We start from the raw sequence: 25188 nt of genomic DNA on the forward strand, positions 1-25188 counted from the left end.
ATTTAGTTGGAATATGTATTTAATTTTCTAATTTTCTTGAAAGATAAATTCCAGTATTTTGTTCTATTTTAACTTTATGGTACACCTGTCTTTATGTACACTTAAGCTTAACTGACAATCCAATGATGTGCACAATTCTTCAATAGTAAAATTTAGTTGTATACCCAATTGAATAACACATTTCCTATGGTGATATTTAAACAAAATTTAAATCAGCTTGTTAGAGAGGGGGAGGTGAGGTGGAATAAAGGTGAGAGAAAGAGAAAGGGAGAAATGTGAGTATAGAAGAAAGAAGCGAGGAGTAATATAATGCACTAAGGCCAAATGCATCATGTGGTTAGTTGACGGGAGAGGCAAAGAGCAAGAGAAAAAGACAGCGAGAGAAAAGTGAATAATAAAAATATTTACAAATAAGTAAAACAAATAATTTATTAATCTCCCCAATAGTCACTAAAATAGAAATAAAAAATTTAAAGGAGTTGAAACTATGTAGTGACATTTATACATTTTTAATGGGCTTGACCAATATGAGTTGAAACAAATTGGATCTACCAGAAATTAAAATGACATCACAGACACATCTTGTAAGATATTTACTTTTATTTAATATCATACCCATAAACAGAATGAAAGGAAATCAGAACAGAACAGAGGAAACACATTCCATAGTAACTATACTGTAACTACACCATTCTGTTCACTCTTAGTTGACTCCATTGGAATCATAATTATTCAATAACTGTCTAAACTTGTCTGTTTACTCTATTGGTTTGAAACATATACATTAAGAACACCTGAACTGCATTATTTCTAATATCAAAACAAACAAAAAAATTTAAGAGCACTCAGAGAGTGCAAACCTCCGCCAAGATGATTTTTAAAATGTGAATATCTGAAATGAACTCAACTGCCCTCACAAACGAGAATATTAAAAATGAACCCAACCACTCTTAAGTAAAAAAAAAAGGAAAAATAATCCAGAATCCTTGTCTGGTACCAGATCGATCCCAAAATCTAATCATTTCATGCCAGTCACAAGACCAAACATCCCTGAAAGTTTCATCCGAATCCATCAAGAAGTTCTTGAGATATCTTGTCCACAGACAAACAAACAAACACAACTGAAAACAATACCTCTGCCTTTGCTAATAACTGAGGACACTCTGGTAATTTGTTGAGAATAAATAATATTCAGGTAACACTGAACAACTAACTCCCTTCACCATTTTCTTGTGCTGGTTTTATTAGTTCATATTCTGCAGCTTTCAGTAAAGCAGCCTCAGCACATTCACGAATCATGGCTTTTTCAGAGTCTTCAAACTTGGATACAGCCATTAGAACTTCTAAAATTTTACTTTCAATTATATTTGCTGCTATATCTTTCTCTGCTCTAATCATATTGGTAATAATATAAATACCACGGTGCTGTAGTTGAATATCTTCATTCACTGCCAATGCCAACAAATGATCGATCCAGTTTTTCACCTGCAAAAGTTAAAAAGTAGAATCCAGAAAAATAATTAAGTGAAAAATACGGTATTAACAACTATGTAAAAGTTACTGAAGGAGTACAGTAAAAATATCAACTGAAGATATATTTGTTTCTAGGAACTAATCCAGGTGATAAATTGTTAGATTTGTAATGTAGAAATTGTTCTGGAACAGGAGAAAGGACAACCATCTAACCAGTATTCTGGTCTTCAACTTAGATATACTAGAGTATTTCACCCTGTAATGAAATTTTAAAAGATCTTCCACAATAATTTTTAAGAGTATCACAAAAATAAACCAAAGAGGGTACCAGATCCAAAACAAAATAAATGGCAGTACTATAAAAGTTGCTAGGGTAGAATTTACAATTGAAATTTCAATTTTTCAATATTTTTTCTCCTTTCGATACCGTTTTAATGTTATTTTTGGTTTTCTTTGAATTATATATAAATTTTAAATTTATAAGAATTGGTCAAGAACTTCTTATAAATTGTATATTATGCAAGCTTGGAGTCATAGCTTATTAAACTGAAGTAATATTCTTTTCTACTCTAGGTACAAGGCCTGAAATTTTTTTTGGTGGGGGGGCAGTCGATTAGATCGACTGGAGTACGCAACCGGTACTTAAATCATTGACCCCGAAAGGATGAAAAGCAAAGTTGACCTCGGCAGAATTTGAACTCAGAATGTACTGCTAAGAATTTTACCTGGCGTGCTAATGTTTCTGCCAGCTCACCGCCTTCAAACTGAAGTAATATTAAGGAAACAAATCACTTACCTGAACTATTTTCTGGCATATTGTAACATTGCTGGACAAAATTGCAAGGGCTCCAGCTGCTGCAAGTGCTGTTGGTTGATCTTCATTGGAAGTGAAAAGTAACAATAATTTCACTCTATCATTTTCTCCTTCAAACAGTTTTGCCACCTGAAGAAGAATATGATAATAAAAATATGCTACAGAAAAGGATCTACTATTAAAATATAAGCAGCATATTTCAATGTAATTGCCATCCACATCAAAACCACTGATATATCATAATACCCTTACAAAAAAGGCTATCAGTCGACTAAAATGTTAGATAACTTTTTGATCAAAGCTCTGAAATCCAGATGTATGTATGTAAACCTTTTTGTATAAAACTTGATATAGAATATTGCACCAATTTCTCAATTAAATGCATTAATTTGATGCAGCTCTAGTAACGTGTTGTGCTACTAGACAAAAGATAAAACATGTTTTCTCTAACCATTGTTAAGCTATTTTCAAACAACATGTGGCTATCACTTATTCATCTAGTTATAAGCAACACCATAGGTAGATACTGCTCAGTTCTGTATGGAGGAATCAGTGAACAATTAACAAGTGTTATATAAACTGGCTGTGTCAAGTTTCAAATTCTATATATCGTCTTGTAGAAGACAATATAAGTCTTCTCAATTACTCAAATCACAAGAGTCTAATTATTGACTTAGTCAGCCTTACAACAGTAAGGTAAGCTACAACAGACCATAATAAATGTATTTATTAATAATGAGATTCAACATAAGTGAGGAGGAATAGAGTCCACCGCTCGATTGTATTTCTAAATGACACCAAAAAGATATTAAAGATGAAAATAAATGAGATTTGTTTGTGTTTTTTATGGTGGAAGCAAGACTGGGAGTGAGGAGAGATAATGTCACATCAGCGAGTGAAAAGAAAAGTTTTTTGCTTTGTGCCCAGGGTGACTGCATTGGAAACACACCGCCATTAGCTTTGGTTCCATGCACTCCTTGACAATGTGCAGACCTCAACATCTGAAACATAGACCTCACCAGACTCTTGCTGTCATTGTTTTCTACCTGCCTCTTCATCCTGCTCGTAACCATCGTCACTGTTGCCACTATGTCTCAAATGTCGCCTTGCGTCAACACACGCAATTTATCAATAATCTTGTTTTGATGTCTGGCATTTGCTGCAGACATACAGAGATATGGTCTCTGCCAGCATCTGCAGCAGATGTCAGGGAAGTTGGTAACAAAAGCCAGTTTCACCATCTACTCTCTCGCTCACATTATTATCTCTCTGCTTGCCAGTCCATCTAACATACCCGAGCTTGCTGTAGGCTTTAAAAGTCCCCTCTGTGTACGCAACCTACAGCCGCTCTTCAATTTTTTCCGCTTTCTCTTGGTCCGCCTCATCCATCTCCAGGTAGAGAGTCAAAGCATAAGACTTGCCACATTTTTTATTCCCTGCAACTTTGCCACCCCATCAGCTTCCCCAATGAATGGTCTCAACACATCATTTCCGATTCTGATTTTTGTGGCCATTACAAATGAAGAACAAGAACAACAAAATTTATTAAGAAATCTACTTCTCGGACGTATCCTCACAACCAGTAACAACATGCCAAAATAGCTTGTGGTTTGAAGGCATGTAAATAAAATTGTTCTTGCAATCAGGTACTGCCATCAGATTGATCAATTCTTCACCATTGTTCACACAACCTTCTTCAGTCCATAATTTGCGTCTGTAACTGCTCACATCCCCAGAAAAAACCAAATGCAAAGAAAAACTTTTTTTTCTCACTTGCTGACATGACGTTATCTCTCATCGCTTCCAGTCTTCCTTCCACCATACGCCCCCCACCCCCCATCTAAAGATCACTGCTCTCCTGTTCTGTCTCATAATTATCCATCCACCTGGGGGGAACAACATACTCTTCAAGATCTCTGTTGGGTCTCAGGGCTGCCTTCCCCCTCCCCTCCCTTGTCAATACGATGAGGTTTCTCTTTGTACCAATGTCCTTGTCCTTCTTTTATTTTAGCACAAAGCTCTGCATCATGCAGTTTACATCATGAAGAAGACTTTTTGAATGTAGCAGGGTATTGATTGTCAGGGTATGCAGTTTAGACCTATTCCTGACTTTAATGTTATTTAAGACTGAAAGTATTCTCTTGGCTGCAGCTGAAGAATGTGGTAATGATAGGGGAAGAGACATTGGAAACGGGGCATGAAATTGTAGATCTAAAGAAAGGAGATCAACATATAATGCGGTACCTCCTGGTCCAATCGCTGGTGGCCTCTGCTGATATCAGCCTAATATAAAGGACTGATTAAATAAAATTAACTGGATGACATTAAATTGTATGTGTGTGAGTGTGTGTGTGTGTGTGTGTGTGAAATAAAGAGGTAGTCTTTGGGGAAAGGAGGCCTGTAGATGAGCTATTGATGGATAACAGCACAGTTTTATGCTCAGAGCAGCTGAGAGAGATGCTTGGAAGATGGAGCACAAGACACTTTTTCAGAACTGCATACAGGCCAGGTGGAAATGGGATTGTGGAACAGCACCACCGTATGATTAAAGCCATGGCTGAGAGGGGACGAATCTCCTCTATGGAGTCAGTCCTCTGGTATAATATGTCACCCAGGGTAGTGCAAGCCAAAGAGTCAGTCCTGCACAGCGCCCTATTCCGATACAAATGGAGACAACTGAGCATAGTGCCTCAGCAATGAGAAGTGGAAACAATTACATCTGTGAAGGTTGGGGATGAAGTGTGGGTGAAACCCCCAAATGTTTGGTGCACAAAGCAGTGGGAAAAAGGAAAGGTAACTGCAGTCAGTACTTTGAATAATGTATCAGTAGATGGAATGTCACGTCGCGTCCTAGATATTTGAAGGGTGATTGGCTCTTCCGATGACAAAGCGGAGGGGGAAGGTGGCCCTGAGACCCTACAGAGATCTCTAAGGGAACGTTGTCCCCCTCAGGTGGATGGATGATTACAAGACAGAATAGGGGAGCAAGGATCTTTAGATCAGGGTGGGTGTATGGTGGAAGGAAGACTAGAAGCAATGAGAGATGACGTCACGTCAGCAAGTGAGAAGAAAAGCTTTTCCCTGCATTTGGTTTTTCTTGGGGATATGAGCAACAACAGACACAAGTTGTGGACAGAGAGAGGTTGTGTGAACATGGGTGAAGAATTGATCAATATGCTGGTGGTACCTGATTGCAAGTCGAGGTAAGAACAATTCTATTTACATGTCTTCAAACCACATTTTTACAGCATAGAATAAATCATTATTGCTCTCAAGTTATGTTCAAAGCACATATAAGCTGATTCTCAGACTAACAATTTTACATTAACTTTTTAGCATTCAGATTACTCAATCAAATATAATGCTTATTTATTCACATTGTTTTGAATTAATCATAAATTATCTTGTAGCTTTGAGATTTTGGTGATGTGATAATTTATTTTTAGAATGACTATGTAGGGTAGATATGTGTGACTAGATCTGACCAATATGAACATAAAACAGGTAGAATATTTGGGTAGGATATGACCAGTTTAAATGCTAAAGGATTAATACAGTTGCTAACAAGAAAAAAAGTTGCATCTTCATATGGAAGTTAGTGCTTATAGGACTCTAGGATGTACCTTTCAATTTGTATAATCAATATAATTCTAGATAACTAGGATGTTGCACTGAATCAATATCAATGACATCTTTCAAGTTCAAATGCCAATAGAGTAACATTTTTCATATTTCAAAAGCAATACACTGGAATTAACTCAATTAACTGTAACTTCAACCCATACAAAAAGGAGCTTCCATTTCCAAAGGTGTCATTATCTGTATCCAATTCTGATATTGTTAAGTTTGAGTGTTAAAAATGAGACAGGTCAGAGACATAATTTTTAAAAACCAAAGCAGCACACAGACATGCACAGCATATACATACATCTTCACTCATGACCATATTGCATATGCACTCTGTTGCAGCTCGCTGGATCATATCATGCTCTTCATACAGATAGTGCTCGATCTGAGGAAAGCCATTTTCTGCCAAAATCCGCTTTCTGCAACAAAAATTTTAAGATGTTTTCAATAACTGAAAAAAATCATCAAGAGTAATTTGCATGGAGTTCATGAAAAAAAGAAAAAAGCTGTAAAAATTAACACTTTCTTCTCCAAGCCTAGATTCAAAACCGAATCTAAGAATTCTCGGTCGACCAAACACCTCGATCAACAGGCGCGAAAAGCAGGTTTTCTTTGTCCTGTCAAAAAGTGATTGATAATCTCCCTTTGACCTTCGACCTTATAAATGTCAGGCGAAATTCAACTGGACAGCAACTGGCCTACTTAGGTACAAACTCTGCTGCAGTATGTATGTCCTTCTAGCTGCCACGATTCTTATAAATAGAGTGGTCAACAAGACATCAAAGGACACAGACAGGGAGACTGACGTGCGCAGACCGAAATCAGTGTTCTGCTACTATGAGAAAGAGATCTGTTGCCTGCTATTCATGATGAAAGAACGAACACACACACACACACACGAACATATCTAATCTTAGGTTACATCAACTCCAGATGTATCCTGGTTCCATCATTTTTCTAGCAACTCGAAGCAAGTTGTCAAAATTGAATGTAGTGGCAAATATTATTTATTAACAACAGCAAATAAAAAAATGTTATAGTTAAACCAGTTATCGTTTTGTCATTTCACAGGCAAACACATGCCTATCGCACCGACACTAAACAAAAACATACCACATTTTGGTGACCCCGTCAAAGAATTCCGGCCTTCCATGGAACCAGCTTCAAGCGAAGAATAACAGCCTGCACATCATCTGTCAACAAAACAACTGAGAATTCCTACGAACACAATGGCTCTCCCATTTCCGAATCCAGCGGCGAATACATCACCTACCGACATGACATTTCAAGCGGCGATTATGTGGAGAATTCCCCCATTCTGGACGCACGACCCTGCATTATGGTTTCACCACATAGAAGCTCAGTTTTCTTCTCACCGAGTACTGAGCGATGCGTCTCGACTGTCGCATGTAATCGGTTCTCTATCACCAGAGATCATGAACGTCGTCCGCGATCTCATTATGGCACCACATCACATGGTTCTGTGTCGTACGACACCTTCAAAGCGACACTAATAAACAGAACTTCCGAGTTCCAACAAAAGCGACTTCACCAACTTCTGACATCCGAAGAATCGGGCGATAGAACACCTTCCCAGTTTCTCCGAAGAATGAAGCAGCTTCTTGGAGATGAGAGCCTCCCCGACAAAGTTTTCAAGCAGCTTTTGCTCCAGCGTCTGCCCTCCAACACGCAGGTGGTTCTCGCTTCCACACGAGAATCCACATCCATTGAGGAACTGGCAGAGCTAGCAGACAAAATAGCCGAGGTACCACATAGGTTTTCCACAGTATCGACGGTGACGCCAGCCGCTCCCACTACCAATCCTTTCCTTTCGCCGACCAGTTCTGAAATTGCGGACTTGCGTTCATTAATGACACAGCAAGCCACACAAATACAGACCCTCACAACACAAATACAGGCCCTATCGCTTGGTAACCAGCGCCGAAGCAGCAGCCGATCGCATCGATATGGTAGACGATCCCGCAGTCCCAGTGCTAGTTGCAACTCACACGACACGTGCTGGTACCACCGAAAGTTCGGAACACAGGCGTGGAAATGCACCCCCCCATGCTCATTCGCATCACCCAGTTCGGGAAACGGTACAGCCAGGAACTGAATGCGACGGAAGTTCCTGGTTTGCACCCACAAAGTCGCCTTATTTTCATTTGTGATCGTGTAACAGGCACACGTTTCCTGGTTGACACCGGCGTGGAAGTCAGCGTAGTCCCTGTTTCCAGCATTTCAGGGAAACGAAAGGAGACACCAGTCTGTCTTCAGGCAGTCAATCACTTGCCGATCCAAACCTACGGTGAACAGTCCCTAACGCTGAACTTGGGACTACGCCGCACCTTCCAGTGGGTATTTGTCATCGCCAAACTGCCGACCCCTATCTTAGGAGCCGATTTCCTGCATCATTTCGGTCTCCTAGTAGACATACAAAACAGACGACTTGTCGACATAACCACACAGCTTACTGTGCGCAGTATAGCCGCTTGTATGGCCACAGTCAGCCCAACCATATTGCTTTCAACAACGATTCATCACAGTACCATCCTGAAACAGTACCCAGACGTCGGTCGACCAGTATTCCACAACCAGCCGATCAAGCACAACATCACCCACCACATCAAGACCAGCGGTCCACCTGTTGCTGCACGACCCAGAAGGTTACCACCTGATCGCCTCAAAGCCGTCAAACGGGAATTCCAGCACATGCTCGACCTTGGAATCATCCGCCCCTCCAGCAGCAACTGGTCCTTGCCAATACACTGCGTCCCAAAAAAATCATCGACCGATTGGCGGGTTTGCGGTGATTATCGGTCGCTAAACAAAAGTACGGTCAGTGTTGCTTATCCAGTCCCTTATCTGCAGGATTTTTCTAGCTCGCTGCATGGCGCTCACATTTTTTCCAAAATCGACCTTGTGCGAGCATACAACCAAATACCAGTAGAACCTGCGGACATCCCAAAAACAGCAGTCACGACACCTTTCAGAATGTTTGAATTCCTGCGTATGCCTTTCAGTTTATGCAATGCAGCACAGACATTCCAAAGGTTCATCAACATGGTCACCAGAGGTTTGCCTTTCGTCTATGCCTACATAGACGACATACTGGTGGCCAGTAACTCGGAAGAAGAGCATGACCAACACCTGCACCTGCTATTCGAATGCCTGCAAAAATTTGGAGTTGTCATTAATCCCAGCAAATGTGCTTTCGGAGTTGCTTCCCTTCATTTTCTCAGGCACATCATCGATAAGGATGGTATTCGTCCCCTTCCTGAGAAAGTACAGGCCATCATGGTATTTTCGCCACCCACATCTCTTCGCAAATTAAGGGAGTTCCTCGGTCTCGTAAATTTTTATCAGAGACCTTTACCTCACCTTGCCAAGATAGTGCAACCGCTCACAGATTTGCTACATCAGTGAACCTGCAAAAACACCGAAATTGCCCTGGATGAAGATCAGCTCGCCTCTTTCGCCGCCCTGAAAAAAGCGTTATCCAACGCTACTATGTTGGTGTATCCGAAACTAGATGCCCCGCTGTGTTTATTCGTCGATGCATCCGATTTCGGAATAGGAGGCAACGGTTGCTTTCTTTTCTAAGTGGTTAAAACCCGCTGAAACGAAATACAGTACCTTCAGTCGAGAATTACTGGTGGCATACCTGGCCGTTAAGCATTTCCGACACATGCTAGAGGGTACCAATTTTGCCATATACACCGATCACAAACCACTGGTGTATGCATTCAACACCAAGCCTGATTGCCACTCGCCGAGAGAAATCCGCCACCTCGACTTCATATCACAATATATGACGGATATTCGCCACATCAAAGGGACGACTAACTTAGCAGCCGATGCACTTTCCTGAACGCAGATGAATGCTATCCACACCACGGCTACAATTGATCTGGCTAGTATAGCAGCTGAACAGGAGAATGACGAAGAACTTCTAATGCTCCAGAATTCGTCATCTCTCAAATTTCAGCATGTTCCGCTACCATCGTCCTCGGCCCATATTTGGTGTGATATCTCCACCGGTCACCAACGCCCTTATATACCACAAAAACATCATTGTGAAGTTTTCTCTGCTCTGCATTCTCTGTCACATCCTGGTATTCGCTCCCCTCAAAAGCTGATATCGACCCGTTTTGTGTGGACCAATATCAACAAGGACATCAGAGAATGGACCAAGTGCTGTGTTGCGTGCCAAAAAGCAAAAATCCACCAGCACATAAAATCACCAATCGGTTCATTTTCGCAACCCAATGCATGATTTCAGCACGTTCACATTGATATTGTAGGACCTCTGCCACCTTCGCAGAATTATACGCATTTACTCACCTGCGTGGACCGTTTTTCGCGATGGCCCGAAGCTTGGCCCTTATCCAATACATCGGCAGAAACGGTTGCCAAAACGCTGATATCACAATGGGTTTCGCGTTTTGGCACACCTGCAACAATCACCACAGACAGAGGATGTCAGTTTGATTCCCACCTTTTCGCCGAACTGACTCATCTACTCGGGTGCAAACACACCCGCACTACTGCTTACCACCCTGCAGCAAATGGCATGGTTGAACGCTTCCACCGCCAACTCAAAGCAGCTATTAAAGCATCGGTAGACTCTTCTAACTGGCTGGAACATCTCCCCCTCATCCTCCTTGGTATTCGATCCACGGTTAAGGAGGAAGTTGGACACACTCCGGCAGAACTAGTCTACGGCACAACACTCACCTTACCTGGGCAGATGATCGAACCTGTTGCATCACAACACCTTCCTGACCCAGCACAATATATGCACCGATTGCGGACATCCATGTCGCATTTGTCACCTGCAGGCCCCAGACAACAGAACGTCGTTTCACATGTTCCAAAGGACATCAACACTTGGACTCATGTTTTCGTAAGAAACGATAGCATACCATCTCAACTTCGGCCACCATATTCCGGGCCGTACAAAGTCATCAAAAGAGAACCCAAGTATTTCGTCCTCGATATCGGAGGTAAACGAAATACAGTATCAATTGATCGTTTGAAAAAAAGCCTTCATCGAGGACGACTTACATTCAGTTCCCTCTGTTCCTCGAACGGACTTACCAACCCCAGCAAACACTACAGATTCTGCACAACCCCGGCACACTAAATCGGGAAGAACTGTTCGATGGACCGCAAGGTTTGTGCAAGTTTTTCGAGTAAGTCCCAATTCTCAACCTACCCAATCTTCTTTAATGAAACGCATACATCAAAACTTAACTCACATGACTGCATCACCTACATACAAATCCAAAGAAATCAACGAACATTTTGTATACATAAAAAGAAAAAAAAACATTGTTCCACATCAGCGAAAAACTTTCTGTATAAACATTTAATGAGCATTTCACAAGCGAACTTTTTCGATGAACATTTCTTTCATTTTTTGCATGTACATGTGTTTTGCTTTCTTTTTAAACTGTTTTGCTTTCTTGTAAAAATATTTTGTTATCTGACGCGTACACACAATTGCAACAGTCACATTCTCACTTGTGCTACCATTTGATCTTTTGCGCTACTGAAATACAACCTGCCTCTATTTAGACCTCTAGTGGGTCGAGTAATCAATAGAGGCACGTCTCTTTCAACGCGCCAACATGTTTCTGCCTGGGCACATATTTGCATTTCCCACCATTTAGCACACCAACAGTCAATCTTTACTTCATATTTTTTATATCCCATGTTTTTGACATTCATTTGCCTGTTGCACCTTGTAAAATTTTTTCTGCATACACAAAAAGATAACATTTCCAATATCGTTCGATCTCTGTGGCTTTCTCACTAGAAGTGGGGTAGTGTAAAAATTAACACTTCCTTCTCCAAGCCTAGATTCGAAACCGAATCTAAGAATTCTCGGTTGACCAAACACCTCGATCAACAGGTGCGAAAAGCAGGTTTTCTTTGTCCTGTCAAAAAGTGATTGATAATCTCCCTTTGACCTTCGACCTTATAAATGTCAGGCGAAGTTCAACTGGACAGCAACTGGCCTACTTAGGTACAAACTCTGCTGCAGTATGTATGTCCTTCTAGCTGCCACGATTCTTATAAATAGAGTGGTCAACAAGACATCAAAGGACACAGACAGGGAGACTGACGTGCGCAGACCGAAATCAGTGTTCTGCTACTATGAGAAAGAGATCTGTTGCTTGCTATTCATGATGAAAGAACAAACACACACATACACACACACACACGAACATATTTAGTCTTAGGGTACATCAACTCCAGATGTATCCTGGTTCCATCATTTTTCTAGCAACTTGAAGCAAGTTGTCAAAATTGAATGTAGTGGCAAATATTATTTATTAACAACAGCAAATAAAAAAATGTTATAGTTAAACCAGTTATCGTTTTGTCATTTCTCAGGCAAACACATGCCTATCACAACGACACTAAACAAAAACATACCACATTTTGGTGACTCCACTACAAAGCTTTCAGAGTGATATACAGAGAAGATATTATACAAGTGTGTTCTAAACACACAATCTAAATTTATATGTTTCTGTGTTCGTGCACAATACTTCTATCATAAGCTTAATTTATGGTACATTGAGTATAATGTTAGTTTGTTTCATGATGATAACTTTTTCATAAATCTCTAATTTTTAAAAAGATCGGTTTTATGAATATAAAGTTCAATTGCAAAATGAGGAGGGAAAATAAATAAATGGAAATTAATGCAATATATCATACCAAAACACATGTACCTCAGAGTCAGCAATATCATCACTGAAATGTGTGTGCAATGTTAACGCAGTGTCTAAAGGGAGAAGCTGTTCTCCAAAGACAGAATCATACAGAGAAAAGCATATTCATATCCCAGTCTGCCAGAACATGTTAAGAATGAATGTACACATCATTGTTTTGATTCTTGTTTGTTTTGCATACTCATAATAATTTAGGAAGTGAATTATATCATTCTCTATACCTTTGGAAACAACAATGGAAACTATACAGATTAGAGAAACTAAATTCAAAAGAAGGGGGAAAAGTAAAAATTTTGTAACTATAGATATATCTGAAATGAAATCATTTAATTTTGACTACAAAGGTACTTAGTGGGAAAATAATAAAATTGCCTATGGTTAAGCAGTTAATTGAATTTTATTGTATCTAATTTATATAATAAAATTTACTTTATACTTTACAAGTTAGCATTGTAAAACATCCTCTCACAAAAATGGATAATTAATATCATAAATGGTATACAACACTGCTCAAACAGTATCTTTTTTCTCCTTTTTATGTTGGGGCTTCCATATACAACATACTACTGAGTTACTGAGTCAAGACTTTTATATTAGACTGGTCTAATATAATTTCTGTATTCCTAAGTTCCTAGTTATTTATTTGTATCACCACAATGTTCTGGTGATAGTAACTACCATAGAGCCTAACTCTGTCACCAATATACTACAAAAGTAATCTGTTCAACAATCTTATAAATAAAAATATAACACTTGGAAGATGTATCAAATACTGAGAAAATTTTATACAACTTCTAATGGAAACTAATGAAAAAATATTGGAACTGACCGAACAGGTTCACCAACTGACGCAAGGTTTGTCAAAGCCATGAGAGCTTCAAAGTTTTGCAGTCCTGTTCGGTTGATGTCAAGAAGATGAATTATAGGTCGCACCACTTCATACATCTGAAAATAAATATAAAAATAATAAATAATAATACTGACCAATACAGACCAATCCTTGAAATGAAAGTGGAATAACTGGTTACATATGTATATATTATTCATATATTTATGGAGATCTAACTTTTAAGTAAAAATTTTCTGAGGTATAGTATAGGCAAATATGATAAAAAATATGCCCTCCAACACAATTGAAATTGGTAGCAGCTCACTTTTCTTAAAAGAAATGAAATACAAAGAAGTCAAAGCTCTTTAATCTGTAGTAACTCCTTCGCATGCGTAGTCTTACGCATGCTTAGAATTAATAAAGCAAGCGTTTCCCGCTCAATTCATTCTCTTTCTCGCTGGCCAGCGATTGAGCATGGACGTGTGTTTAAAAGCTGTCCCTACATCTTTCGGTCTTATACTCGACAGCTCGTTATTCTCACCTCTAAAGATGTATAACTGAAGATATGTATGTTTTACCAAGTAAATAAATGTTGTTTGAGTTGTTTAGTCTGGAGTTCAGCGTTCCGTCAATTTCTTTAATTTTTTTAGTAGAAAGTCAGGTATACAATCTAAAGATGTATAACCCACTTTCTACTAAAGTGGTGACCCCCGACGAAGAAAAAACGCAGCATGAACTACGGATTACCAACTTATAACTGGTGAACCTCGACTAAAGAACAAATACGGCCATGGAGACTGACTCATTACCAGCATCTCCAAACATAGTCAACACGACTCAACAAGCGCGGTTTTTATTCTCGTCTCTGTTAGAGTGGATTTTTTCCACTCACGAAAAACAGACAGGATTTATGGCCTGCTTTTTATGTTTTTATATGTCGCATTTCACACTCTCACATACACATACATCTTTTATGCCACACAATAACTCTTGTTATTCATTTCGCATGGTCGTTCTTTCATCTTGGGTTAAGAAAATTTTTCTTCGAGGTTTTCGCTAATGGTCGTACAGAAATTGTGTCTGTCGATCGTTCTGTAAAAGCGTACCTCTTCAAACACTCATCACCAAACAGCCTTTTCGCCACCAGCGTCATGCGCCAACCAAGATTACCACCGTGACGACAACAATTACTACTATCAATTACAAGCTTTCCCCCCAACGTCGCCAAGTTTCAACTGAATCATTACCACTGTCAACATCATTACCACCACACATACAGAACACAGCTAGAGCAGTTCCTGTGCCGACGTTTTCATCAATGTACTCTATCTCGGTGTTTTGGGATTTTTCGCAGTCTATACTACAGACACTTTCACTTGTTCTGTGTTTTTTCTCACACACACACTTGTGCACTCATACATTTTCTTTCCTTTCAGGGAAAACAATCTCTCAGACTTTTACATCTCGTGATTCCAGTTTCCTGGACAGTTGTCATCACGGTTGTTTTGTCATTGTCATTTCATTTATACATTGCATGTTCTGTGTTTTTTCTCACACACATACTTGTGCACTCGTACATTTTCTTTCCTTTCAGGGAAGACAAACTCTCAGACTTTTACATCGCGTGATTCCAGTTTCCTGGACAGTTGTCATCACGGTTGTTTTGTCATTGTCATTTCATTTATACGTTGCATGCATGTATTTCACAAGTGTACATTTCATTTCTTTGAGTTTTCTTTGTGTGTGTTTGTACCACATCTTGTGGGTGGTTTTTCAGTGGCCATCCTGCCTCAGGCGTTCTAACAGATTTTATTTATCGTGCGTTTCCGCTCTGGCGAGGGAGCTCTGTAGTAACGCCTTCGCATGCGTAGTCTTAGGCATGCGTAGAATAAAACAAGCAAGCGTTTCCCGCTCAATTCATTCTCTTTCACGCTGGCCAGCGATTGAGCATGGACGTGTGTTTAAAAGCTGTCTCTACATCTTTCGGTCTTATACTCGACAGCTCGTTATTCTCACCTCTAAAGATGTATAACTAAAGATATGTATGTTTTACCAAGTAAATAAATGTTGTTTGAGTTGTTTAGTCTGGAGTTCAGCGTTCCGTCTATTTCTTCAATTTTATAGTAGAAAGTCAGGTATACAATCTAAAGATGTATAACCCACTTTCTACTAAAAATCTATTGATATAGCATATCAAAGGTTTTTACCACAGGTTTCTCTTCTTAGTACAAACAATATTATTAAAAAAAGTTCTCTTCTAAAAATATACAGCTCTCTTTATCATTTTCCATGTAGTCACTAGAAGTCACCTTTGTCTTTTCTAACAATGCAATCACATAATGTTTAGCCAATGAAAGAACATATATGTGGTAATTTGACTGGCTTGAAATAGTAACCAATTTCCCACAAATCGTAACTTACCACCTAACCCCTTCATTACCATAAATCTGATGAAATATACTGCCTTCGTTTTAATCAATTTGTTAAATAATGAAGAATTTAGTAAAGTAACTTGTCCCACCCATGCCAGCATGGAAGGCAGACATTAAATGATGATGACAAACTTTGTCCTTATTAAGCTGAAGCTTGGAATATAAGTTAACATGAAATTTTGATGGACGGTTTTTAATTTACATTACTTAGAAAATATAAAAGGAAGTGTGTTTGATAGAACCAAGGTTGGTTTCAGGCAGGCTGGTATTTAAAGGGTTTAAAAATAGTACAGAAGACTAATTGGACAGTGTAGTTCTAAATATACAAAAAGATAGAATGAATTGTACCAATCTGCCAGAAGGGAAGCTAGGCGACAGGTTTATTTAGCCAGAGGGGAAGCAGATAAGAAAAGATTTGCCAATGTTCTGCGCCGTGAGGACCAAAGACTTGAGGTATTTCATGTTGCAAGACAGTGTAGGAGAGAGAATAGTGATGTCGTAGGAGAGAAATGTGTTCGCATGGATGATGGTACACTTGCACTAAATGAGGCTGCAAAGAAAGAGGTCTGGAGATGCCACTACGATAGATTGCTTAATAAAGAGAATGAATGGGAGAAAGAGAGTCTGCCGTATGTTGACCCAATAGAGGGACCAGCTATCCAAGTTGACAGTACCATGGTAGATAAAGCAATTAAGAGTATGAAGACAGGGAAAGCCCCCGGCCCATCAGGAATCACTGCAGAGATGCTCAAAATATCTGGCAGTGTCGGCTATAGCCTAGTCACCCGTATTACGAACCAGGTGATACACGAAGGAGTCATACCCAATGACTGGTGTAGCAGCACCATAGTCAACTGCTACAAAGGTAAAGGTGACGCTTTAGATACAAATAATTACAGAGGCATCAAGCTGTTAGATCAGGTTATGAAAGTTACGGAGAGGGTCATAGCCCAACTAATTAGGGAGCGAATCAATTTAGATGAGATGCAGTTTGGGTTCGTGCAAGGTAAAAGTACCACTGATGCCATATTTCTAGTAAGACAGCTGCAGGAGAAATACCTAGCCAAGGATAAACCTCTGAACCTAGCTTTCGTTGACATGGAGAAAGCCTTTGACAGGGTCCCCCGATCCCTTATCTGGTGGTCAATGAGGAAACTTGGGATAGAAGAATGGTTAGTGAGAGCTGTGCGAGCCATGTACAGAGATGCTGTCAGTAAGGTGAGGGTTGGAAATGAGTACAGTAATGAATTCCGGGTAGAGGTAGGGTCCACCAATGTTCTGTCCTCAGCCCCCTCCTATTTATCATAGTCCTCCAGGCGATCACAAAGGAATTCAAGACAGGATGCCCCTGGGAGCTCCTCTATACTGATGACCTTGCACTAATTGCAGAGTTACTATCAGAACTAGAGGAGAAGTTTCAGGTGTAGAAGCAAGGACTAGAATCGAAGGGCCTTAGAGTCAACCTAGCTAAAACCAAAATCCTAATAAGTAGGAAGGTAGATAAAACACAAACCCCTTCAGGTAGAGGGCCCTGCTCAGTATGTAGAAAAGGAGTAGGTAGTAACTCTATAAGATGTACCCGGTGCAAGCTATGGACACATAAGAGGTGCAGCAATATCAAAGGCAGGTTAACTAGGAAGTTAGTTTTTGTATGTGGCAGATGTTCAGGTGCAATAAACACTGTAAACAAACAGGAAACAACTTCTGTCTCATTCCAGGGAGAAAAACTAGACGTAGTTGATAGCTTCCACTATTTGGGTGACCAAGTTGGTAGTGGGGGTGGGTGCGCTGAAAGTGTAGCTGCTAGAATAAGAATAGCCTGGGCAAAGTTCAGAGAGCTCTTACCTTTGCTGGCGACAAAGGGACTCTCACTCAGAGTAAAAGGCAGACTGTATGACGCATGTGTACGAACAGCCATTCTACATGGCAGTGAAACATGGGCTGTGACTACTGTGGACATGCGTAAGCTCGCAAGGAATGAAGCCAGTATGCTCTGCTGGATGAGTAATGTCAGTGTGCATACCCGACAGAGTGTAAGTATCTTGAAAGAAAAGCTGAACATAAGAAGCATCAGTTGTGGTGTGCAAGAGAGGCGATTGCGCTGGTATGGACATGTGGTGAGAATGGACGAGGATAGCTGCGTGAAAAAGTGCCACACCGTAACAGTTGAGGGAACCTGTGGAAGAGGTAGGCCCAGGAAGACCTGGGCTGAGGTGGTGAGGCAAGACCTTCGAACATTGGGCCTCACCGAGGCGATGACTTCTGTCCGAGACCTTTGGAAATGTGCTGTGCGTGAGAAGACCCGGCAAGCCAAGTGAGACCTAAATCCAAGGCCTCTGCCAGGGGTGTAGCCAGCCCACTTATGCGTACCATTCCTACATTGGACACTAAACTCCGCTTGCGAAGACTTGTTGAGGCAAGTGAAATCGAACTAAATTCGACGACTGGCACCCGTGCCAACGTCGTCTCCTTCATTGCACAAGAAACTCAGCTTGCGAAGACTTATTGGGGCAAGCGAAAGCGAAATCGGGATAGCACCTGTGCCCAGCGTTGCCTTACTGGCACTTGTGCCCGTGACATGTGTAAGGATTTTCAAACGAAATCGTTGCCAGTGCCCCTGGACTGGCTCTTGTGCGGGTGGCACATAAAATACACCATTTTGAGCGTGGCCGTTGCCAGTACTGCCTGACTGGCCTTCGTGCGGGTGACACGTAAAAGCACCCACTACATTCTCTGAGTGATTGGTGTTAGGAAGGGCATCCAACTGTAGAAATTCTGCCAAATCAGATTGGAGCCTGGTGTTGCCATCTGGTTTCACCACAGTCCTCAATCAAATCGTCCAACCCATGCTAGCATGGAAAGCGGACGTTAAACGATGATGATGATGATGATGATTGTAGCAGAAACATCTTTGCACACGTTTGACCTGGGACTAAACAAAAGAAGTTATAAAAGACACTTCAAGAAATCCAAGAATATTAATTTCAAAGAGAATTAATCATTTGATCTAATAGAATATGGTACAAATGCAATCATTTTTCTTTTAAACCTATACAAAATAAAATGGAAGGAAAAGCAACACCCACTCTCTGTCCAGGAAATGCAATATTAGGATCCATAGTTACACCAATTTTAGCAAGGCTATGAGCTGCACATTCTTTACCAGCTTCTGTGTTGTCCAAGAACAAAGATATCAAAGCCTGCAAAATAAAATGTTCATACCAAAGAGTTAAAAGAAAGATTCAAATATTCAAAAAATAAATATTTAGGACATTTCATTTTTAAAAAAAAACCGAAAATATAATCTTTTAAGGATAAACTTAAAATTTTCCAATCTAGAGTGAAACATTTACCTCACCTTAGCACCACCTCCTTGAACCACTAGGCCACGCAAATCTGCTTCATAAACCAAAGCAATAAATACCCTATTTCAACATGGAAAGTAAGAAAGAAATGAAATTTTAAAAATGCAAAAAATAAAATACAAAACAAAAAAGATAAATATAAATGAAATATGAGAACAACATTCTAACTATATTTACACACATACATATATATCAGTGTTGGTGTTTGTTGGCTTGAAACAATACCATTTTTCAACAAATCTTTATTAGATTGTGCAGGGAGATACAGATACAATCCAGAATAATACATAAAAAAAAATTCCAAGATAAGTGAAGAAAGAAGTAGACAGACTAAAAATTGTAAAAGAGTAGTAAAGTAGGAGGGCTAATTTTAGGTTCAGAAATGTCTGTCTGTCACAGCAAACTCTGTTTTCTTTTCTCCTCTAGTCTTTCTCTATGAGGGTGGGCTGAACATTTCATAGGCTAACTATGAAGGAGTGCTGCTAGTCCTGTGAAATCTTTCCAGGTAAACTGACATCTCACTGTTCAAAGAAGACTTCAAAAGTAACTAGTAGTAGACACAATTTGGCATTGTTTTGTTATGAAGTGCCTGCAAAAAAGGGTTTAGCTCCCGACAACATTCATGCTGACATGCTTGCTACATTAGAGGATGACACTCCAGCTTTATCAACAGTGCAAAAGTGGGCAGCTGAATTTAGGAGTGGAAGGGATAGTCTTGAAGATGACCCAAGATCAAGACATCCTGTAACTGTCATTACCAAGGAAAACATCGACTGTGTTCAACCACATCATGATGGACAGCAGGCAATTGACTATTACTCAAACAGCCAATGCTTTTAATATATCCCGTGAGAGCGTTGAGAATATTCTGCATAATGAACTTGACATGATGAATGTTTCTGCTTGGTGGCTGCCACATTTTCAGACACCTGATCAAAAGTATACCAGGCTGATCACATCACAGGAAAATCTGACATTGTTTCAGGTAGATCCAGCTGATTTCTTTGAACATTTCCTAAAGAAGCCAAGGTCATTTCATCTGCAGGGAAGACGATGGCCTCAGTTTTTTGGGATGCAAAAGACATTGTGTTGATTGACTATCTTCAAAAGAGTCACACCATCCACCATCACTGGAGAGTACTATGTCAACTTGCTGAGGCAGTTAGGAAAGGGTATCAAGACCAAATGCCCAGGAAAACTGATGCTTTCAATGGTCATGTGTGTGACTGTGTCTTTAAACTGATTGATCATTCTCTCTATTCTCCTGATTTGGCTCCATCCCCAACATGAAAAAACCCATAACTGGGAAGCAGTATCACAGTGATGATGACATCATATCTGCAGTTGATGCAGATATGGCATCATCATCACTGTGATGTTTTTTGAGCAACAGGATGAAAGCTTCTTCACCAATAGGATCTAAGCACTGCAACACTGACGGAAGAAATGTGTGGACTGCAAGGGGGACTGTGTTGAAAATAAACCTCATTTGGTCACACACCATGTAAGTGAGTATCTTGGTCAGCCTTTGAACTTTTCAGCCAGTCCTCATAATCTCTCTCTCTCTCTCTCTCATTTGTATATATCATCATCATTTAAGTGTCCATGTTCCATATTGGTATGGGTTAGACAGTTCAATCATATCCTATGAATTCAAGGACTACATTGTGCTCTGGTGTCTGCATTGGTCTGGTTTCTACAGCTGAATTTCCTTTCAAATGTTAACCACTTTACAGCATGTACTGGGTGCTTTTTTTCATGCCACCAGCACTACTGAAGTCTCCATGCAGTTTCTAAGGGTGTGATGGCTTCATGCTTGGAGATGAGGGATTAAAATATGAGAGAAGGGGCCAGAGCAGACCGGGTTTCTTGCTGTAGATGAGTAATATGACTACTCATATTTTAGAAGAGAAGGTGGGAGTGATCAGGTAGAGCTGGAAAGAAATAAAATAGTGGTGATGAAGTGGCTGGGTGGACCCTCAAAGTACCAGGTAAGTAAAAATGAATTGAGACAGAGGAACCAGGTATGTGGGCAGGTGGAGGTTGCAAGAGTGTATGGGAAGTAGGTGACAACTGTACAGGATGGATAGGGTTCAGGATGGATAAGGGGATACAGATGACTAATGATGCATGAGTTATGGGAAGTAAGAGAGTGCAGAAGAAAGCAGGGCAGAATGTCAGGATATTAATGAGGATACAGTAGACAAAGAAAAGGACAAGAGAGAGATGATGGGTGGTTGGGTAGGTTGGAGGAGATAGGAGTGGAGAATGAGGTAGATGAAATGCATGAGGAGTGAGATGCGTGATGTAAGAGAGTTAATTTGGTAGGAGGAGAGGACAATCAACATAAAGTGTGGATGGAAAGAACAGTATTAATAAATGATGGATGGATAATAAGCGAAAGGGTCCCAGGCAGTAAGAAAAATAAGTGGTACCAAGGAAGAGTTGCAGTCAGACAGAGATGATGGATGGTGAGGGTGTCTTGAGGAGGAAGGAAATTGGGTCAAGACCCAGTTGTGAATATGTGTACACACACACACACACACACACACGCACACACAAAACTCCAAAACTCAGTTTCACTGAGGTAGAAGGTTTTCTCGAGAACTGGAGATTACAAGTCATCCCAGTCCTTTATCAGCTCTTCAGTGTAACTCAAGGTCTTGAGATCAGCTTTTAGCAGTTCATCCAACGTCTTCCTGGATTTCTTTCTTCCACAAGCGCCATCCATAATTAGTGATTAGCATTCCTTTACACAGCTGTCTTCACCCATACATATCACACATCCATACCAGCACAGTTTTCTTTCTTGTACAATACATCTGGATCCTTTTATACCCAGTTTTTCACATTTGCACTTAGTCATTCATGTACATTTACATTATACATTCAACAGAACATGTTCACTTCATTTATTTCCTGTCTTCTCAAGTTAAACCTCATGTCTTACTGTCATGCAGCATTGCAGTTTTAACATAAGAATCACACAATCCACTCTTCATTCTGAGGGAAACAACCTTTGTTGCCAACAGCAGTAGTAGCTCCTTGAACTTTCTCCAATCTGTTCTTACTTTGATTACACCACTTTAAGAGAAACTACCTCTAAAAGCCGTCAACTACTCCAAGTGTACCATCCAGGCATTCAAGAGAGTCTATTTCCAGTGTACTCATAGTATGTACTCTCTCTCTCTCTCTCTCTCTCTCTATCTATCTATCTATCTATCTATCTCTGTACATGCGCATGCATATAAGTAAGAGAGAGAATGAAACAGACAAGCATCTGACCAACAGCAGTATTCATGAGAATTGTCCACTAGATGGTGATTGCTTGCTGGCAAAATTGATAGTATATAGTCTTAAAGCAGAAACAAACAATAGAGAAGAACCAAAAGTATATATTGGGATAACTGAATTGACACTCAAAAATCTATAAGTATTCATTTATCAGTCCAGATAAAAGATGCGCCATGGCTGTGTTGAAATGCATTTCGTATGTAAGGCCAATTCTCATTAATTCAAAATTACTTAGATTAAGTAAGTAATGCACAGGCCTACCAGAACAATAAAAAATACAGTGTGATCTTTGTTTGAACAGGAAATAAGAACTTTGTTTCAAAGTAGTAATGGCTTGAACAAAAGAACAGAATTAATAGCCACTAGTACTCATGAAGCTAAGCATATTTTGTTTAAGTACAAGCTTCTTTGATTTTCATGCTACTTTAGTGAAATTAGCTGAGGATGACCTCTCAATGATAAAATATTGCTACCAGGTGTTTGCAATTTGCTTTGTAGAGGCCATTGATATTGGATGAAGTTGTACTGACACAGGTTATAGTAATTGATCAGAAACGTAACATTTATATTTGCAAATGGCTAGGATTGCTATGGAACCTTGCATGGGCCACCTGTGGGGGTAGGCAACAACACTCCCACACAACAGTACAAGTTTTGTTGAATCAGTTGTTGTGACTTGGTCATGTTTCTGTCATTTTCAATGCTCATTCTTGCTGCACTACTTGCCCTCTTTCTTGAACCAAATTTAATGGCAAACTTTTGCATTGGCTTCTGAGAGTTTTCAAAAGATCATTAATAATGGAACCATGGCAATCTCAAAGAGCAATGGCGAGAATGAATCTCCTTGGAATATTCCTTTTCTTATACTGACCACACCTAGGAGCTTATTTTCTGCATACAAATTTGTCACTCACAATGGCATGCAAGACTCCATTACTTTACTAACACAATCTGCTATTCCAAACATTCTCAAACATTTCAGTACCCACAAATGTGGGACCAAATGATTGCAAAAGACATCTAAGAAATTTATGCATGGCTTGGATAGTCTTTAAGAAAACCTTTCAATATGGTGTGGTCAATATAAGAAAAGGAATATTCCAAGGGGATTCATTCTCGCTGTCAGAAAACCTGCAGCAACGAATTAACTTTCTCAAGTCAGTGATACTATTAGTTTTTTTTATACTTCATGGCTTACTTTTGTTGACTTCTGAAGATTCAACAGGATCATATTGAATCCAAGATCAAGAAACAGATCTTTCAATCTTTTGATAATCAGTATTGTTTCTTCCTCATTTTCATTCAACTTTTCAATGTCCACATCATCATTTTATTTTCCACTCCTTCCACATTTAATGGTTCATCATTTTCTGAATTATCAACTTGATGGGCAAAATTTTCCTCAATTGATACATTTTCATTGTGTATTCTGTTCCCCATATCAACATTCATACTTTGTACTTGAACTTCCAGGACCTCTAATTCAACTTTGGTGAACCAACTACTATGTCTAATTTTTCTTATTTATCCCATCAAATTATTCATATTAATTTCAAACATTCTAAACCTTTTCCAGTGCTGAAGCACTATTCACCACATGCTCCTCTGTTTTTTGCAAGAATATGACACTTGATTGCAAATTTGTTATCTTCCTTGCTCCATTTCTTTCTTCCTCTGGTTTCACTGTGTGGTATTATTTTCCTGCAGTTATAAACCTGTAGTTTATTTTGCAATACAATCGCATGGTGAGGACCAAGTTTATTTTGTGATACAGTCGCATGGTGAGGACCTGTAGACATCTGTACCCTGAGCTGTTAATATCCCCACTCCTACCACACCTACCCAACAGCTTCACCCCTGGTTACCCATTAAGAGTTTTACTCCCATGGAAATTTGAACCCATATCTCATTTTCATGAGATTTGTGTTTATGAAGTTATACAACTACCAGCACATTTATTGTGTACACCACCACTAGGAAAGTCACCAACTAAAGCTAAAGAACCATTCCTAAAGAACCAAATGGTTTGACTAACCCACTGGACACCAGCCCAATAACCCTCAGTCACAAGAATACTTTGTTCGCAATACTAGCTCTAGGGTGATTAATGAGCTACCAAGATTAATGAGCTCGTCCTGCCTCTGAGACACAGCTATATTCTGCTGAACTCCAGACTTGTTTCTCTATAGTTATTGTTGTTGGTGGTAGTTCTGTTGTCATCTATGTTGTTACTTTTGGAGTTGTTGCTGCTTTTGTTGTAATTATTTTTGTTGTCCTGACTATCTTCTATAGTTAGAGTGGCTCTGTTAATACTGTCATCATTGTTAGTTTTAGAGTTGTTATGTTGCTGTTTCAAGAAAAGGAATTAGCAGACTTCAGCCTGCTAGTTTTTTTGCAGCTATCCTATGTAGGACAAAAGTTCTGAAAGGTGGGATGATTTGCATTGGGTTTGGTTTCTTATGTCTGGAATGTACAGAATTTGCTTGATTTACCAGTCATATTTGCGAACATGGTGAGGTATTTCAGCTCCCTTTCTAAAGTGAGTTGCCAATAGATCAATGGAAATTAATGCATTATATCATACTGAAACACATATACCTCAGAGTCA

At 39.7% G+C, this 25188-nt stretch overlaps 1 protein-coding gene across 3 annotated transcripts in view; it reads right to left on the minus strand.

The window, feature by feature from the left end:
- Nucleotides 1-582: 582 nt before the first annotated feature.
- LOC106867515 (protein unc-45 homolog B) overlaps nt 583-25188 on the minus strand; it is a 135453-nt gene continuing 110847 nt past the window's right edge. For all 3 annotated transcript variants that reach the window (XM_089349256.1, XM_089349255.1, XM_089349257.1), the window contains exons 16-21: nt 19280-19346; nt 19008-19121; nt 13490-13605; nt 6216-6333; nt 2270-2416; nt 583-1485 (exon numbers count right to left, since the gene is read on the minus strand). In XM_089349256.1, the coding sequence (XP_089205382.1) occupies nt 1210-1485; nt 2270-2416; nt 6216-6333; nt 13490-13605; nt 19008-19121; nt 19280-19346 (838 nt within the window). In that variant the 3' untranslated portion in view covers nt 583-1209. The remainder of the gene's footprint in view (nt 1486-2269; nt 2417-6215; nt 6334-13489; nt 13606-19007; nt 19122-19279; nt 19347-25188) is intronic.

The sequence above is a fragment of the Octopus bimaculoides genome, chromosome 3 (assembly GCF_046866305.1).
Source record: "Octopus bimaculoides isolate indiv1 chromosome 3, ASM4686630v1, whole genome shotgun sequence".
Lineage (NCBI taxonomy): Eukaryota > Metazoa > Mollusca > Cephalopoda > Octopoda > Octopodidae > Octopus > Octopus bimaculoides.